Source organism: Pantherophis guttatus, chromosome 7 (assembly GCF_059756535.1).
Source record: "Pantherophis guttatus breed Tessera chromosome 7, ASM5975653v1, whole genome shotgun sequence".
Classification (NCBI taxonomy): domain Eukaryota; kingdom Metazoa; phylum Chordata; class Lepidosauria; order Squamata; family Colubridae; genus Pantherophis; species Pantherophis guttatus.
Window position 1 is genome coordinate 4680108 of NC_142069.1, and position 18994 is coordinate 4699101.

At 45.4% G+C, this 18994-nt stretch overlaps 1 protein-coding gene across 2 annotated transcripts in view; it reads left to right on the plus strand.

The window, feature by feature from the left end:
* PLXNA4 (plexin A4) overlaps positions 1-18994 on the plus strand; it is a 525881-nt gene that overhangs the window by 389753 nt on the left and 117134 nt on the right. For both annotated transcript variants that reach the window (XM_087873566.1, XM_087873567.1), the window contains exons 10-12: positions 4214-4414; positions 12350-12446; positions 16902-17092. In XM_087873566.1, coding sequence (XP_087729692.1) covers positions 4214-4414; positions 12350-12446; positions 16902-17092 — 489 coding nt within the window. The remainder of the gene's footprint in view (positions 1-4213; positions 4415-12349; positions 12447-16901; positions 17093-18994) is intronic.

Genomic DNA, 18994 nt, shown 5'->3' on the forward strand with positions numbered 1-18994 from the left:
GGATGGATAGATGGATGGATGGATGATAGATAGAAGATAGATAGACAGACAGACAGACAGATAGATAGATAGATAGAAAGATAGATAGATAAGACGGATGGATGGACAGACGGATAGACAGACAGAGTTGGATGGATGGATGAAGAGAGAAGTGAATGAATGGATAGATGGATAGATAGACAGACAGACGGACAGATAGATGGGTGGGTAGATGGACAATAGATGCATAGGTAGATGTAGAAATGGAGGGAGGAGGTAGAGAGAGAGAGATGACAGATATATATGGATGGATGGGTGGATGGATAGATGAATAGATAGAAGGATAGAGAGAAAAGGAGATAGACAGACAGGCATATATGGATGGACTAGAAGACCTTCAAGGTCCCTTCCAGCTCTGTTCTGATTGATTGACATCCGGGGTGTACGACAGGGGTGTCAAACTCGCGTCGTCACGGCATCATCACGTGACTTATCGTGATTCCCCCTCTCCCTTTGTTAAACCAGGCGTGGGCATGGCCAGGGCGTGATGCATCCAGCCCGCGGGCCGCGAGTTTGACAGCCCTGATGGAAGAGGTCGTGTTTGAGACCAAGGAAGGGAATCAGAAGCTTTGCAGATCAGGTTTTGTCCCCTGCTCTCCAGCAATGCCACCGCGCTTTTCATTCCTTAACAAGAGGCAATTGCCACAGCTTCAATCCAGCCTTCGTTAGCATATAAAAAGGTTTGAGGCTGCCTTAAGAAGTTCATTATAGATAATTGAAGAGGCCGGGGCTGGAAAAGGCAAACAGGCACTTCACGATGTGTGTCTCCCTTTGATCGACTCCCATGTACTTCCTAATTGAAACGTTAAAAAGCAATTTATTTTTTGGGGGGAAGAGAAGAGAAGAGATGAACGTGGGGTTGTGGGGCCTGGCCTTCTGCACCCCTGACTCTAGAAACCTGAAATGTCCGTTGCACGAGACAGAAGGTCATACAGGTAGTCCTTGACTTACAACCATTCGTTTAGTGACCGTTCAAAGTTCCAACGGCCCGGAAAAAAGTGACTGATGACTGTTTTTCAAACTTACGACCCTTGCAGCATTCCCCACAGTCACATGATCAAAATTGGGACATTTGGCAACTGGCATCTATTTGGGATAGTTGTAATGTCGCCAGCCAGCATGCTTTAAAATGGGTGGACTTCAACTCCCAGAATTCCCTGTCCAGCATGCTTTAAAATGGGTGGACTTCAACTCCCAGAATTCCCCAGCCAAGCATGCTTTAAGACGGGTGGACTTCAACTCCCAGAATTCCCTGTCCAGCATGATTTAAGAGGCGTGGACTTCAACTCCCATAATTCCCCAGCTAGCATGCTTTAAAATGGGTGGACTTCAACTCCCAGAATTCCCCAGCCAAGCATGCTTTAAGACAGGTGGACTTCAACTCCCATAATTCCCTGTCCAGCATGATTTAAGAGGCGTGGACTTCAACTCCCATAATTCCCCAGCCAAGCATGCTTTAAGATGGGTGGACTTCCACTCCCAGAATTCCTGGAGATTATTTGATTATCATGTAGTTTTAAATATTATAAATATTTAAATTATTATAAATATTTATTATAAATATTATAATATGAATATTATAAATATTCATTAATAAACTGTATTTGATCAAGCATTAATTATTGGCTTATTTTGGGGGAGCTGTTTGAACATATAGCTTGTTTAATAATGTTTAATGCCTAGTCCCAGCAGAACTGCCTTCTGGGACGGTTCAGTTCATGCATTTTTTAAGACTTGCCAGTAGAGCTAGTAAATGTTGAGCAGCTTTGAATCAAAACGTAATCGGATGACTTTTTCCCCCCAGAATTCTTTGTCATATTGCTGTTTCATACAGAACAATTTCTACCCCACCCTCCCTTTTACATCCTTGTACACAGATCCAGCGATCTAACATTTATTTAGGTATTAAATTAACTTTAATAGCCATCCGGAAAGAAACATCAGGCACGAAACAATTCGTTGCACTTTGCAATTGATACGCTTTAGGAAATATATAAACCCAACAGTGGGATTCATTATAAAGATTATTGGATGATTTCTCCCAATTTGTTCAAAAACTTTCAGACCAAAGGATGGCTAATTGAGCATGGCTGATAAAAAAAAAAGGGTAAAATTTGCACATTTTGCTTGTAATCCCTTCAGATAGCTTAGCTGGGTCCTAATGAAGATGAGACAATACGGGACCATTCGGAATAGGATGATATAATATGATTTTGTACTGATGACGTGGGTAGAAAGCTGTTCCCTCCTGAATTTTTTTTAAAAAAGTGTAATATTGAGATTGTATTGCTCTTTCTGCCTTCCGATGCCAAATAGCATCAAATCTGTACGTAAAAACCATAGATAGTTTTCACAGAGAGTGGTGAGCTGGTCTAATGGTGAAGGAACCAGATTAAAAACTGGGAGATGGTGAGTTCTAGTCCTACCTTAGGTATAAAAGCAGCCTGGGTGGCTTTGGGCCAATCACCAGGAGAATGAATTCTAGTCCCGCCTTAGGCATGAAAGCCATCTGGGCGACTTTGGGCCAATGGCCAGGAGACAGTGAGTTCTAGTTCCACCTTAGGAAAGAAAGCTAGCTGGGTTACTTTGGGCTAATCACCAGGAGACGGTGGGTTCTAGTCCAATTTTAGGCAAGAAAGCTAAGTGAGTGACTTTGGACCAATCACCAGGAGGCTGTGAGTTCTAGTCCCGTCTTAGGCACAAAAGCTGGCTGGGTAACTTTGGGCCAATCACCAGGAGGCTGTGAGTTCTAGTCCCTCCTTAGGCACGAAAGCTGGCTGGGTGACTTTGGGCCAATCACCAGCAAGCTGTGAGTTCTAGTCCCGCCTTAGGCACGAAAGCTGGCTGGGTGACTTTGGGCCGATCACCAGGAGGCTGTGAGTTCTAGTCCCGCCTTAGGCAGGAAAGCTGGCTGGGTGACTTTGGGACAATCACCAGGAGATTGTGAGTTCCAGTTCTGCCTTCGGCAGGAATGCCAACTGGGTGACTTTGGGGCAGTCCCTCTTTCTCAACCGAAACCCCCTCTTGTAGTAGAAAAAAATAAGTGGAGGTAGGTAGGAGTACTCGATATGCTTTTTTGCCCTAAAGCTGCAGATAAAAATAATAAAGGTGGGATTTAAATAAATAAAATAAGAAAATTCCTCAGCCGATCTCCGAGACCTTTAAATCGATCTCAAGTCAGTCTTTGTGTGTGGACAACACTCTCTTGACCTCAGCCTGTGTATGGGGAGGTGGGAGCAGCTTATCTTGGAAAAGGAAAGCCCACAAGCATCAGGTAGTCTTCCTAATACACTCATATCCAGGGATGGGATTCAGCCAGTTCGGGCGAACCAAATGCTAATTTTACTCTGGTTTGCCGAACCAGTAGTTGCAAGGACTGGCTGGCTCCACCCACCCCGCCCCTCCCAGGAGTCTCCACGCGGCCCATTTTGGATGTGAGGTAAGTACAGGGCCTGCACTGAGGCTCTGGGATGGTGAAAAATGGGCCTTCTCGGAAGTCTGGAAATGGGCCTGTTTCCAGCCTCCAGAGGGCCTCTGGAGCCCCAGGGAAGGTCGTTTTCGCCCTCCCAGAGGCTTGGGGAAAGCCTCCGGAGCCTGGGGAGGGCAAAAAAACCCAGGCCTACCGGAAATACTGGATAGCTCAACAGACAGAGCACTGTAATTTAACACCAGCTGCCTGCAATTACTGCGAGTTCAAATCTCGCCAGGCTCAAGGTTGACTCAGCCTTCCATCCTTTCTAAGGTAGGTAAATTGAGGAGCCAGTTTGTGGGGGCAATAAGCTGACTTTGTATAAATATACAAAAGAAAGAAGGCTATTGCTTAACGCATTGTAAGCCGCCCTGAGTCTCCGGAGAAGGGCGGCATATAAATCAAATTTAAAAAAAAATAATACTGGAAGTCTGGAAACGTGCCCGTTTCCAGCCTCTGGAGGGCTTCTGGAGCCTGGGGAGGGCAAAAAGCCCCCCCCCCCGTGGTGCAGGAGGCCGAGTAGGCCACGCCCACCATGGCCACACCCACCCAGCAACCGGGCAGAGAACCAGTTGCTAAAATCTTCGAATCCCACCCCTGCTCAGGTCCCAAACCTGGGTTCAAGAAGATGCATGTGAAAACAGGAATACATGACGTTTTGGGTCCTAACTCCCCAGAATTGTGCTCCGTCTGCTTTGTGTGCAGGACTGTCCCCAGCTGCTGAGGGCCAGCAAGATCTTGGTCCCCGTGGATGTTATCAAGCCCATCACCTTGAAGGCCAAGAATTTACCCCAGCCGCAGTCCGGCCAACGGGGCTACGAGTGCATCATCACCATCCAAGGCGCGGAGAAGCGAGTGCCGGCCCTGAGGTTCAACAGCTCCAGCGTCCAGTGCCAGAACACTTCCGTGAGTAAGCGCCGTCCACAAGGGAGGAGGGAGGAGCAACTCTGGGGGAACGACCCAGGGGGCAGCTGGGACTGTGGGGTCAAAGCCCCATCCCCTTTTTTCCTAGGGAAAATATTTTATTTAGCAATAATACAAGGTATTATTGTAGGGATGATAGTTATATAATTTATATAATTATAAAAGTATCATTTATAGTTATATAATCCCTATATAATTATAGGGACACAGTGGCTCAGTGGCTAAGACGCTGAGCTTGTCAATCGAAAGGTCGGCAGTTCAGTGGTTCGAATCCCTAGTGCTGCGTAACGGGGTGAGCTCCCGTTGCTTGCCCCAGCTTCTGCCAACCTAGCAGTTCGAAAGCAGGTAAAAAATGCAAGTAGAAAAATAGGGACCGCCTTTGGTGGGAAGGTAACAGCGTTCTGTGTGCCTTTGGCGTTTAGTCATGCTGGCCACATGACCACGGAGACGTCTTCGGACAGCGCTGGCTCTTCGGCTTTGAAACGGAGATGAGCACCGCCCCCTAGAGTCGGGAATGACTAGCACATATGTGCAAGGGGAACCTTTACTTTTACCTTACAAGGTACACAGAAGTAGAAAAACATGATAGATACAGAAGTAGGTAGGTAGGTAGGTAGAAAGATAGGTAGGTGGATGGATGGATAGAGAGAGACAGACAGACAGAAACAGATGATAGATAGACAGAAAGAAATAGGGGATGGATGGATAGATGGATGGATGGATGGATGGATGGATGGATGGATGGATGGATGGATAGATGGACGGACTGACAGGAAGAGATGATAGATAAACAGACAGAAGAAAGAAATAGGAGATAGATAGACAGACAGAGACAGAAAGAAAGAAATAGATGATAGATAAACAGATAGACAGAAACAAATACGAGATATAGATAGATAGATAGATAGATAGATAGATAGATAGATAGACAGACAGACAGACAGACAAACAGAAAAAGAAAGAAAGAAAGAAAGAAGAAAAAAGAGAGAAAGAAAGAAAGGGAAAGAGAGGGAGGGAGACAGAGGGGGAAGGGAAAGGGAGAGAGAGAGAGAGAGAAAGAGAAAGAGAGGGAGGGATGAGAGAGAAAGAGAGAGAAAGAGAAATAGAGGGAGATAGATAGATAGATAGATAGATAGATAGATAGATAGACAGACAGACAGACAAACAGAAAAAGAAAGAAAAAGAAAGAAGGAAGGAAAGAAAGAAAGAAAGAAATGATAGACAGAAAGAAGTAGGTGATTAGATAGATAGATAGACGAAGGAAGGAAGGAAGGAAGGAAGGAAGAAAAGAAAGAGATGATAGACAGTCTATCTGTCTATGGTTGGCAACTGACTCATATTTATGATGGTCGTAGTGTCCCAGGCTCACGCAACCTTCTGAAAAACAAAATCAATGGGGAAGCCAGACTCACATAACAACGGTACGATTAGCTGAACAACTGCTGTGATTCGCTTTAACAACCGTGACGAGAAAGGGGGTCAAAACTCCCTTCACGACTGTCTCGTAGAGCAACAGAATTTTGGGGCTCAATTGTGGCCGTAAGTCAAGGACCACCTGTTTTGCAGTTGCTGTTTTTTTCTTTTTTTAATTTTCTTTTTTTAATTTGATATATATGCCGCCCTTCTCCGGAGACTCAGGGCGGCTTACAATGCATTAAGCAATAGCCTTCATCCTTTTCTATATTTTATACAAAGTCAGCTTATTGCCCCCACAGTTTTTGCCCTTTCAGAGGTTGTCTCTTTTTGTTGTTGTTGTTGTTGTCGTCAGAAAGTGAGGCTGCCTTCCAGAGAGAGGAAGGCAGGCGTCATCTATTTTCTTCTTAAAACATTATCCGCACGTATTATGTCTGCCATTCTGTGCTTCCCCCGGTTTAAAATCCTGTCCAAGAATTACGAGGCCAGATACGGGCATGTGTGTACCAGCGACTTTGATCTATTTTGAGAGAACGGTGCATTGTTGAAGACAAATGGATTGTTGTAAATCAATTCCTGGAGGGGCGAGCCTGATCGGCTCGTTTCCCTCTCCCTTTCCGCTCGGTAACCAACATCCTCCTCACATTGTTTTCTGCAAATGCCATCTCCATATACAGGGAGTCCTCTACTTACGACCACAATTGAGCCCAGAATCTCATGCTCAGTGTTGGAACTAGAACTCACTGTCTCCTGGTGATTCGTCCAAAGTCATAAGGTGGGACTAGAGCTCACTGTCTCCTGATGATTGGCCCAAAGTGACAAGGCAGGAGTAAAACTCACTGTCTCCTGGTGATTGGCCGAAAGTCACCCAGCCGGCTTTCATACTTAAGGCAGGACTAGAACTCACCGTCTCCTGGTGATTGGCCCAAAGTCATCCAGTTGGCTTTCATGCCTAAAATTAGACTAGAACTCACCATCTCCTGGTGATTGGCCCAAAGTCACCCAGCCAGCTTTCATGCCTAAGGCAGGACTAGAACTCACCGTCTCCCGGTGATTGGCCCAAAGTCACCCAGCCAGCTTTCATGCCTAAGGCAGGACTAGAACTCACCGTCTCCCGGTGATTGGCCCAAAGTCACCCAGCCAGCTTTCATGCCTAAGGCAGGACTAGAACTCACTGTCTCCTGGTGATTGGCCCAAAGTCATCCAGTTGGCTTTCATGCCTAAAATTAGACTAGAACTCACCGTCTCCTGGTGATTGGCCCAAAGTCACCCAGCCGGCTTTCATGGCTAAGGCAGGACTAGAACTCACTGTCTCCTGGTGATTGGCCGAAAGTCACCCAGCTGGCTTTCATACTTAAGGCGGGACTAGAACTCCCCGTCTCCTGGTGATTGGCCCAAAGTCACAAGTCACTTATGATCATTGCAGCCTCCCCATGATCACGTGCTTTACCTTCAGATACTTGGCCGATGGTTCATATTTATGACGGTCGCAGTGAACATGGGGTGTGTGTGTGTGTCACGTGATTCCCTTTGGTGACCTTCTGACAAACAAAGTCAACGGGGAAGACAAATTCATTCAACAACCAGGTTACTAAGTCAAGAGATGCAAGGTTGGGGTTCGCTTAACAAAGTTGGGGAGGCAAGTCGTAAAATGGGGCAAAACCCATTTAACCAATTTCTCACTTAGCAACATAAATTCATTGTGGCTCCATTGTGGTCGTAAGTGGAGGACTACCTGTACTTGGACTAAGGGGGAATTTGGCCGTTTCAGAGACGTTCTTCCCTAATCTAATGGAAGAATCTGCTTGAGCGTGTTTGAGGAACCTCTACGCATCTCCCTCTTCATGCATGCTTCTACTTCCTTGCCGGTGTTCCTACATCCCTGCAGCTGGCTGAGCGTTGTTGCCTTGCAGACAGATGTTGTCCTTTTAATTAACAGCCTCGGTGGCCCTAAAAACCCCCACGGAGGGCCGTGAAGGATTCATAGCCTTCGGCTCGGCTCAGAGTAGCGATGCGGTCAAGAGGAACTAATGTCAAATGAAGCCAGGAGATGTATGGGTTCAGAGGGGGTTACCTAACCCCTTTCTGTCCCTCTCACATCATATTTCTGCCTTGGGTTAATTACTCATCATTCGAGCTTGCAAGATTTTATGCCCGAGTGTCACCCTCGCCCACCCTAATGGCTATCTTTCAGACCGCGTCTTCTAAGCCCAGGATTATACAGACAAGAAGAAAATGGATTGGGTGGAAGGCTAGCTCTGGCTGGCAGGAATTGGTTTTGATTTTTTTTTTTAAAAAAAAAATATTATTATCTTTCAACCAGATCGTATGTATCTCCCATGGCTTCTTCAAAACAGGAGCCTTGGTAGTACAGTGGTTTAATGCACCCTGTTATTAACACAGCTGCCTGCAATTTCTGCAGGTTCGAATCTCACCAGGCTCAAGGTTGACTCAGCCTTCCATCCTTTCTAAGGTAGGTTAAATGAGGACCCAGTTTGTGGGGGCAATAAGCTGACTTTGTATAAATATACAAAAGGATGAAGGCTATTGCTTAGTGCATTGTAAGCCGCCCTGAGTCTCCGGAGAAGGGCGGCATATAAATCAAATTTTTTTAAAAAATGGGATTTTAAATCGAGTCCTCTGTAGGGTAGAGACTCCCAAGGAAACAAAACTTCTCCTGAAAAGGCAATGGAGATTCTCAGTCATCCAAGTCATGTTTGTCCCAAAGATGCTTCTTCAAGAGGCAATTAACTGGACTTTCTGGTTTTTTTTCTTTGAAGACGTTTCGCTTCTCATCCAAGAAGCTTCTTCAGCTCTGACTGGATAGTGGAGAATGGAAGGATTTATATGCCTTGCAGACAGCAGGTCATTTGCATCCTTTTTAGAGAGCCGTTGAGGCCACTTGGAGGTTTGTCTGTGTCTTCGGGGCCACCTGAGTGGTGCAAATGGGTGTGGAAGCTTCTTGGAACTGCAGAAAGGACTCCCTCCATTCCTCATTTCTCTCTTTCTCCTTCCTTCCTTCCTTCCTTCCTTCCTTCCTTCCTTCCTTCCTTCCTTCCTTCCTATCTCATTTATTTCTCTGTCCCTCCATCCCACCTTCATTCCTCATTTTTCTCTTTCTCCAACCTTCCCTCACCTACCTACCTTCCTTCCTTCCTTTCTAACTCATCTATTTCTCCCTCCCTCCCTCTATTCCTCACTTCTCTCTTTCTCCTTTCTTCCCTTCCTTCCTTCCTTCCTTCCTCCCTTCTTTCCTTCCTTCCTCATCTATTTCTCTCTCCCTCCCTCCCTCCATTCCTCATTTCTTTCTTTCTCTTTCCTTCCTTCCTTCCTTCCTTCCTTCCTTCCTTCCTTCCTTCCTATCTCATTTATTTCTCTGTCCATCCCACCTTCATTCCACATTTTTCTCTTTCTCCAACCTTCCCTCACCTACCTACCTACCTTCCTTCCTTCCTTTCTAACTCATCTATTTCTCTCTCCCTCCCTCTATTCCTCATTTCTCTTTCTCCTTCCTTCCCTTCCTTCCTTCCTCATCTATTTCTCTCTCCCTCCCTCCATTCCTCATTTCTCTCTTTCTCCTTCCTTCCTTCCTGCCTTCCTGCCTTCCTGCCTTCCTTCCTTCCTTCCTCATCTATTTCTCTCTCCCTCCCTCCATTCCTCATTTCTCTCTTTCCCCTTCCTTCCTTCCTTCCTTCCTTCCTTCCTTCCTTCCTTCCTTCCTTCTTTCCTTCCTTCTCCAATTTTCACAGCCTACGCTGGTTCTCTATCTATTTGCACTGGGGAAGGAAAGGAAAGGAGATTGGGGAACTCAGAAAACCGCCCTCTGAATGATAAAATCCTTCCTTCCTGTCCTTTTCCAACCCCCAAATCACGGAGGAGAGATGCAGGGGTGCCATCTTGGCAGTCCATGTCTAAAGTGCTTTTAGAAAAGTATATTTCATGCCTTTTCCCCTGAGAGATTTGATTTACAAGAAATACAGATGTACCTTGAGCATAACAGTAGTCACTGGTAACCCTGGCAAATAATTACAAATAAGTTTGCATTTTAATCGATTGTCTAAATGAGCGTTTACTGCTTGTTAATTTAAATGTTCATTTCAGAGTACAGGAAGTCCTCGACTTACGACTACAATTGAGCCCAAAATTTCTGTTGCTTAATGAGACGGTTGTTAAGTGAGTTTTGCCCCATTTTACAACCTTTCTTGCCACCGTTGTTAAGTGAATCACTGCGGTAGTTAAGTTAGTCACACGGTTGTTAAGTGAATCTGGCTTCCCCCTTGACTTTGCTTGTCAGAAGGTCGCAAAAAGGGATCATGTGACCCCAGGACAATTGCAACCATCCTAAATATGAACCGGTTGCAAAGCACCTTGTTGAGGAATTCGCAGAGCAGCCCTAGAGTAGCAAGGGTGCGCACATGAAAGCGACTGAGAGCAGTTGCGAATAATCACAGCCGACACACAGATACACTGAGTTGTGTTTACTTTTAGGAAATAGTAATAAGGCACAGTCCAATAAACAGTCCAGGTCATACACAGATAAAGCAGTAGATAGTAAAACAATAGTCCAGGGATATTCCAATAACAAAGTCTTCTTACCAGTTGTCATAGTCATACATAATAAAGAGTTGCAAACAGTAGCAAACACAGCAAATAGCAGTAACGAGCTGTAAAGTTCAGCAAAGATCAGCAGAGAGATCAGCAGAGAAACTAACTATGTTTCAAGCTCCCTCTTAAGGACATTGGCTACAGAGCTAACCAATCAGGACACAGTATGATGCAATACAGCAATACAGTCTGAAAGCTATATTGAGGTTTTATATATTGCCAACCCAACAAGTTAGGTAATTATCATTTCCTAACACACCTGATTCATTGTCATGTGACCACCAGGATGCCACAACAGTTGTAAGTGTGATAAACAAGTCGTAAGTCACTGTTTGGAGTGTTGTTGTAACTTCAAATGGTAATTAAAGGAAAGGTTGTAAGTCAAGAACTACGTGTACAATGCAATGCAATATAATACAACATTTTTTTTTAATTTTTTTTTTTTTTAATTTGATTTATATGCCGCCCTTCTCCGGAGACTCAGGGCGGTTTACAGTGTGTTAAGCAATAGCCTTCATACTTTTGTATATTTATACAAAGTCAGCTTATTGCCCCCACAAACTGGGTCCACAATTTACCTACCTTAGAAAGGATGGAAGGCTGAGTCAACCTTGAGCCTGGGGAGATTCGATCTTACTTTAATTGCAGACAACTGGTGTTAAATTACAGTGCTTCTGTCTGTTGAGCTAAACCAGGCTCCAACATTTGTATTTTATATTACCCTGTTTCCCCGAAAATAAGACATTCCCTGATAATAAGCCCAATCGGGCTTTCGAGCACATGTGCTAAAATAAGCCTCCCCCTCCCGAAAATAAGCCTTCCCCGAAAATATTTAAATGCAGAGCTGGAAATCAGGTAAGACGGCAAGAGGAGCACCGTCTTGCTCCACGCGCCCCAAAATAATAAGACCTCCCTGAAAATAAGGCCAAGCCCTATTTCGGGGTTCAAAAAAAATATAAGACAGGGTCTTATTTTCGGGACAACACGGTAGAAAGGACAATTCTTAAAACAAAGAAAGAAAGGGAACAGCACGGAACGCTGTTCCCTTCCCACCAGAGGTGGTCCCTATTTTTCTACTTGCATTTTTTTAACGTGCTTTCGAACTGCTAGGTTGGCAGAAGCTGGGACAAGTAACGGGAGCTCACCCCGTTCTGCAGCACTAGGGATTCGAACCGCTGAACCGCCGACCTTTTGATCGACAAGCTCAGCATCTTAGCCACTGAGCCACCACCTCCCACTCACCTCCTTTTAACAACCCCATAATCCCTTGCGGAGTGGAGTCTGGGCAACTGAATAAATAAAATAAATAAATAAATAAATAATTTTATTTCTATACCGCCCTTCTCCCGAAGGACTCCGGGCGGTGTACAGCCTATTAAAAAACACAAAGACAAACATCAGTTAAAAATAATTAAAATTATTACATAATTCGGCTGAAATTTAAAACCCCAAAAATTTAAAACCCAATTTAAAAATCATTAAATTGATAGCCTGGCTTGGCGGAATAGAGCTAGCAGAGTGTTTTACTGGCCGGATGCCCTTCCTGTCCCCAATGCGGAGTCTTGTTCAGCAGAGAAAATTCTCATTTTGTGCAGAAAGAGAAATATCTGCCTCTACCTAGGATCGAACCCACAGCCTCCTGATTTTGAGGCGAGAGCTCCACCTCTAGGCCACCGCACCACTCCTGGTCAACAATGCCCGTTAAAAATGCTATTTTTCCAATGGTTTTGTCGTTGGAGTTGTCGTTGTTTTTTTTAAAAAAACCCTCAAAATCCAAAAAAGATAGTCCCATTGCAACTGTTGTTGTTTTTTTTAAAAAAACTCGGTTTGCATACAGTGACAAACCGAGAGTCGGCTCAACAGGCGTCTGATGTCTGTTTTGTTCCCTTCCCTGTTTAGTATTCCTATGACGGGATGGAGATCAACAGCCTGCCGGTGGATCTGACGGTGGTGTGGAATGGGAATTTCAACATTGACAACCCTGCCCAGAATAAAGGTAACTTGTCGTTTCAACTTGTCCTTGGAAGCGGTAACCTTAGCAACAAGCCGCTTTTGTTCCCTAAACCTAGCCAAACAGTGCCTGCTTCCTTTTGTCATCGATCAAAGCAGGATGTTTTCCTGGCTAATTTTTTTTTTTTGCTCTGCTTTTTAATTAATGTATTTACTCGGAGTGCAGGGACACCATTCCTGACCCGGACGGCTCCTTTCTGCCTGTAAAACGACTCCGTTCTCCTCCTCATCAATCCCAAAACACAGGAGGGGGCTTCAAAAATTTTAGCAAGGGGTCCTCTGCTCGGTTGCTGGGTGGGCGTGGCTAGTTGGACTCCTGTACCACGGCGGGGGAGGAACGTTTTTGCCCTCCCCGGGCTCCAGAGGCTTTTCTCGAACCTCCGGGAGGGCAAAAATGGCCTCCCCAGGCTCCGGAGGCCCTCTGGAGGCTGGAAACAGGCCCATTTCTGGCCTTCCCAAACTTCCGGTAGGCCTGTTTTTTGCCCGCCCCGAGCCTCCGTGCGCGCCCTGCACTTACCTGCATCCAAAACGGGCCACATGGGGACTCCTGGGAGGGGTGGAGTGGGTGGGGCCAGCCAGGAGTGGGATTTGGGGTTCTCCGAACTGCACAGAATCTTAGCTAGAGGTTCTCCCGAACCCCTGCGAACCCCCAGCAGCTCCACCCCTGCCAAAACACCTTTCCTACTTTTGAAGCTTAATTTCAATAGAAGAGATTATCTGGGGGGAGGGGTTTCTTGGTGGTCTCTGAGCTTGGCGGTTTTCTTGTAGACGTTTCATGACCCAACTAGGGAACAACATCAGTTAGAAAGGAGTGGGGTTTGCTCTCTGTTTATGTACAGGTGGCTTGCCTTATCGGTGTTGGCTGAGGACAACAATAGCCTAATCAAGAAACCACCAAGAATATTCCCACCAACACTGACAGGGCTAGTATATAAACAAAAAGCAAATATCACTCCTTCTGGCACTGATGATGTTAGCTAGTTGGGTCGTGAAATGTCTGCAAGAAGACAATCAAGCTATGATAGCACCAAGGACCCCACCGTTGAACTCGGAGCTACAAGTATTCTCTTCCTAGAGTATCTCTGCAGCTCAGGGTTGAACTGTAAAGCCCTTGGTCCTCCCTAATTTCTCAAATTCATTGTGACTGCATTCTCACAACTTGGCCAACCAGGTCTGTCTGACGGGTGGCCTGCCTCCCTCCTTTCCATTTTCTTTCTTTCTTTCTTTCTTTCTTTCTTTCTTTCTTTCTTTCTTTCTTCCTTCCTTCCTTCCTTCCTTCCTTCCTTCCTTCCTTCCTTCCTCCCCTTTTCTTCTTCCTTCCTTCCTTCTTTCTTTCTCTCTCTCTCTCTTTCTCTCTCTCTCTTTCTTTTTTTCTTTCCTTCCTTCCTTCCCTTTTCTCCTTCCTTCCTTCCTTCCCCCCTCTCTTTCTTTCTTTCTTTCCTTCCTTCCTTCCCTTTTCTCCTTCCTTCCTTCTTTCTTTCTTTCTTTCTTTCTTTCTGTCTTTCCTTCCTTCCTTCCTTCCTTCCTTCCTTCCTTCCTTCCTTCCTTCCCTTTTCTCCTTCCTTCCTTCCCCCTTTCTTTCTTTCCTTCCTTCCTTCCTTCCTTCCTTCCTTCCTTCCTTCCTTCCTTCCTTCCTTCCTTCCTTCCTTCCTTTCTTTCTTTCTTTCTTTCTTTCTTTCTTTCTTTCTTTCTTTCTTTCTTTCGAGTTTCCTTTACTTTGTACATTGGGTGAGCCCATTTTGGTTACCAATCCGGAAATGGTTAATGGTTGAACCCAGATGAAATGAAGGCATTTCCTGCATCAGGTAAAACGCCTTGCTTGTTGTCCCTTTGGTGGGAAGACTTTGTTTCTTTGGGGGGGGGGTGGAATCTCTGGTTTGGTTTTTTTGCCTTTGCATGTTGGGTGGATCTGTTGTGTTTAGTTTCTAACCCAGAAACCAGGTTAATGGTTGTGTGGACCTGGATGAAGTGAATGTGGGAAAGAGCAAAGCTGAATTGACTTGTACCCTGGGAAAGGAGGTAAGAGTGATATGTGTGTATGTGTGACATAGAGAGAGGGGGGGAGGGAGGGAGAGGGGGAGGCGGAGGGAGAAAGAGAGGGAAGGAAGGAAGTAAAGAAAGAAAGAGAAAAGAAAGGAGGGAGAGAAAGTGAGAAAGAAAGAAAAGAAAGAAAGGAAGGAAGGAAGGAAGGAAGAGAAAGGAAGGAAGGAAGGAAGGAGAGGAAGTTAGAGTGGAAGAAAGAAAAAAGAAAGGAGGGAGAGAGAGAGAGAAAGTGAGAAAGAAAGAAAGGAAAAGAAAGAAAGAGGAAGGAAGGAGAGAAAGTTATATTGGAAGAAAAAAAGAGAGAGAGAGAGACAGAAAGAAAGACAGACAGACAGAAAGAGAGAAAGTGAGAAAGAGAGAGAAAGAAAGAAAGAAAGAAAGAAAGAGAAAGAAAGAAAGGAAGGAAGGAAGGAAGGCAGGAAGGAAGTAAGGAAAGAAGGAGAGAAAGTTAGATGGAAGAAAGAAAGAAAAAAGAAAGGAGGGAGAGAGAGAGAAAAAGTGAGAAAGAAAGAAAGGAAAAGAGAAAGAAAGAGGAAGGAAGGAGAGAAAGTTATATTGGAAGAAAGAAAGAGAGAGAGACAGACAGACAGAAAGAGAGAGAGAAAGAGAAATAGAGTGAAAGAAGGAGGGGGAGAAAGAGAGAGAGGGAGAGAGAGAGAGAGAGAGAGAGAGAGAGAGAGAGAGAGAGAGAGAGAGAGAGAGAGAGGAATTGGATGGAGATGGCATTACCATCACCAATTGCTTCCAAGCAGCTCCGAAGATCAAAGGCCGGGCATTAAGGATTTGCTCAGAGGGGAAGGAGGAGGCCCAATGGTGTCCCCCCACTCTCCCTGGCACCCCTGAACTGCCTCTCCCTCCCTCCCTCCCTCCCTCCCTCCCTCCCTCTCTCTCTCTCTCTCTTTGTGATTTGTGTATGTGGCATTAAGCGACCCAGAGAGGCCGTCACAGCTTTGAACTTTCCAGCTGGTTTTCGGGTCCTCCTGATTGATCCTAGGATTTAGGCTGGGGGTCAACAGAACCCCTTTTACTCGTCGTCACTGCCATTTGCAATGGGAACCTGCACTGAGGCGGAGGGTATTTTATTTTTTTTTTATGCCTTTATAAACCTCATTTGGGTTTCCCACTGCATCCGAAGGCCTCTCTCCGCATTTCATCTCTTCAGAAATCTGCCGTTTCGGATCTCTTTTTCCCTTCCCTGCGAAAAGAGGCCGGCGTTTTTCTGCCTCATTCCCATTTCTTTTGATAGGGTTAGGGAGCCTGATTTGTACTGTCAGGGCTGTTAGAGCGAAGCACTGACGTTGGGGCTCTGTTGTGTGATGCATGGTGACTTTACTGTGAAGCTGCTCTATCTATCTCCCTTTCTATCTCTCTCTATTTCTCTCTCTCCATTTCTCTCTCTTTCTCTTTCTCTTTCTCTCTCATGTATCTATCTCTAGCTAACTCTGTCTCTGTCCCAGTCTCTGTCTCTGTCTCCCCCTCTCTTTCTCTTTCTTTCTTTTTCTCTTTCTCTCTGTCTCTGTCTCTCTCTCTCTCTAATTATCTCTCTCTCTCTATCTGTATCTCTATCTATCTCTATCTATCTCTATCTATCTCTATTTATCTCTCTCTCTCTCTCTCTATTTATCTCTCTCTCTCTTTCTCTTTCTCTTTCTCTCTCTCATGTATCTATCTCTAGCTAACTCTGTCTCTGTCCCAGTCTCTGTCTCTTTCTCTGTCTCCCCCTCTCTCTTTCTCTTTCTTTCTTTTTCTCTGACTCTGTCTCTATCTATCTCTATCTCTCTCTATTTATCTCTATATCTATTTATCTATCTCTATCTCTATCTATCTATCTCTTTATCTCTATCTCTATCTCTATCTCTATCTCTACCTATCTATCTCTATCTATCTCTTTATCTCTATCTCTATCTCTACCTATCTACCTATCCTATCCTATCCTATCTCTCTCTCTCTCTCTCTCTCTCTCTCTCTCTCTCTCTCTCTCTATCTATCTATCTATCTATCTCTATCTATCTCTCTCTATCTCTATCTCTGGCTATCTTGCCAGTTTGGTCTAGTGGTTAAGGCACCAGGCTTGCGAGTTCAAGTTCCATCTTGTCCATGAAAGCCAGCTGGGTGAGTTTGGGTCAATCACCAGGAGACGGTGAATTCTAGTCCCTCCTTAGTGATGAAAACCATCCAGGTGACTTTGAGCCAGTCCCTCTTGTACAACCCTGTTGTATACTCTTGGATTGCTTGAATTCCTTAATCGGGGTCTCTTTCGTCCAACTGAGACTTGATAGAAGAAATAGAGGCCGGACCTCTCTTTCCAACCTCCCCCCCTCCCCGATTTTCTGTCAAGGCCAACCTGTGCCCCCAGCTGCACCACGTCTCCTCAGTGGGTTTCTCTTCCTCCCTGCAGTCCACCTGTACAAGTGTGGAGCCATGAGGGACAGCTGTGGGTTGTGTCTGAAGGCGGATCCAGACTACGAGTGCGGCTGGTGCGAAGACTTGAACCAGTGTACGCTGAAGCACCATTGCTCCGTTCTGGAGAACCGATGGCTGGAACTTCTGGGGACCGGCGGAAAGTGCACCAACCCCAAAATTATGGAAGTAAGTTTCTTCCCTCCCTTCAAGCCAAGACCTTCTCAAGAGCCTTGGTAGTACAGTGGTTTAAGGCACCCTGTTATTAAGCTGGTTATTAAGACCAGCTGCCTGCAATTACTGCAGGTTCGAATCTCGCCAAGGCTCAAGGTTGACTCAGCCTTCCATCCTTTCTAAGGTAGGTAAATTGAGGACCCAGTTGTGGGGGCAATAAGCTAACTTTGTATAAATATACAAAAGGATGAAGGGTAAAAAAAAATGTTGCAATGGGTCACTTTATACTGAGCCGGGAGGGGGGGGCAAGCGGCTTCTGCAGAATGAAAATGGATAACAGGTAGTCCTCGAATTACGACCACAAAAAAAAAATGGAGCCCAAACTTTCCGTTGCTAAAACCGGGCAACTGTGACGTGGATTTTGCCCCGCTTTACCTCCTTTCTTGCCTCCCGCCCCCGTGGTTAAGCGAATCACTGCGGCTGTTAAGTTAGTAGCAACGGTTGTTAAGCAAATCGGGCCTCCCCGTGGACTTTGCTCATCAGAAGGTCGCAAAAGAGGATGACGCGGCCCCGGGATGTTGCAACCGTCATAAATACGAACCGGTTGCCGAGCGTCTGAATTTTGATCACGTGATCGTAGGGGGATGCTACGACGGTCGTAAGTCACTTTTTTCATTGCGGTTGTAACTTCGAAGGCCACTAAATGTACTGTTGTAAGTCGAGGACTAACTGTTGTAGGGGTTTTTTTTTTGTGGTAAAAATGTCACACAGCTATGAAAATGTGTTTTTATTTTACTTTTAATTGATTTGATTCTATATTAATGTATTATTATTGGATTCTTGTTTTATTGTTTTAAACGAGGTTTTATATTCCGTAAGCCGCCTTGAGTCTCCCTGGGCGAATAGGCGGCAATATAAATGCAATAAATAGTTTAGTTTAGTTTAGTTTAGTTTAGTTTAGTTTAGTTTAGTTTAGTTTAGTTTAGTTTAGTTTAGTTTATTGGATTTATATACCGCCCTACTCCCGAAGGACTCAGGGCAGTGAACAGCCACAAAGTAAAATACATATATACAAAATTTAAATATTGTAAAATATTTAAAAGCTGAATAAAACCACATTAAACAGTTTGGCCCCAGACAGAATTAAAACAGCCCAATAATTTAAAAACAAATTAAAATTTACATTTTAAAAGGAAAAGGGGAGAAAATGAAGATTAGGCCAGGCCAGCTTGATGGAATAAAAAGGTCTTGAGGGCGCGGCGGAAGGTGCGCATATAATATAGGTGCGTAAATAGTAAGAAAAACGCTCATAAGCAGGGGTGGGCTTCAAAAATTTTAGCAAGGGGTTCTCTGCCCAGTTGCTGGGTGGGCGTGGCCATGGTGGGCGTGGCCTAGTCAGCCTCCTGCACCACGGCGGGGAGGGGAGTTTTTGCCCTCCTCGGGCTCTGGAGGCTTTCCTCGAGCCTCCGAGAGAGCGAAAACGGCCTCCCCAGGCTCCGGAGGCCCTCTGGAGGCCTTCCCAAACTTCCAGTAGGCCCGTTTTTCGCCCTTCCTGAGCCTCTGCGCACGCCCTGCACTTACCTGCATCCAAAATGGACCGTGTGGGGAATCCGGGGAGGGGCAGGGTGGGCGGGGCCAGCCAGGAGTGGGATTTGGAGGTTCTCCGAACTGCACAGAATCTTAGCTAGAGAGCAATGGTGAAATCCAAATTTTCTTACTACCAGTTCGGTGGGCGTGGTTTAGTGGGCGTGGTGTGGCTTGGTGGGCATGGCAGGGGAAGGATACTGCAAAATCTCCATTCCCACCCCACTCCACGGGAAGGATACTGCAAAATCTCCATTCCCACCCCACTCCTGGGGGAAGGATACTGCAAAATCCCCATTCCATCCCGACTCCAGCGGGAAGGATATTGCAAAA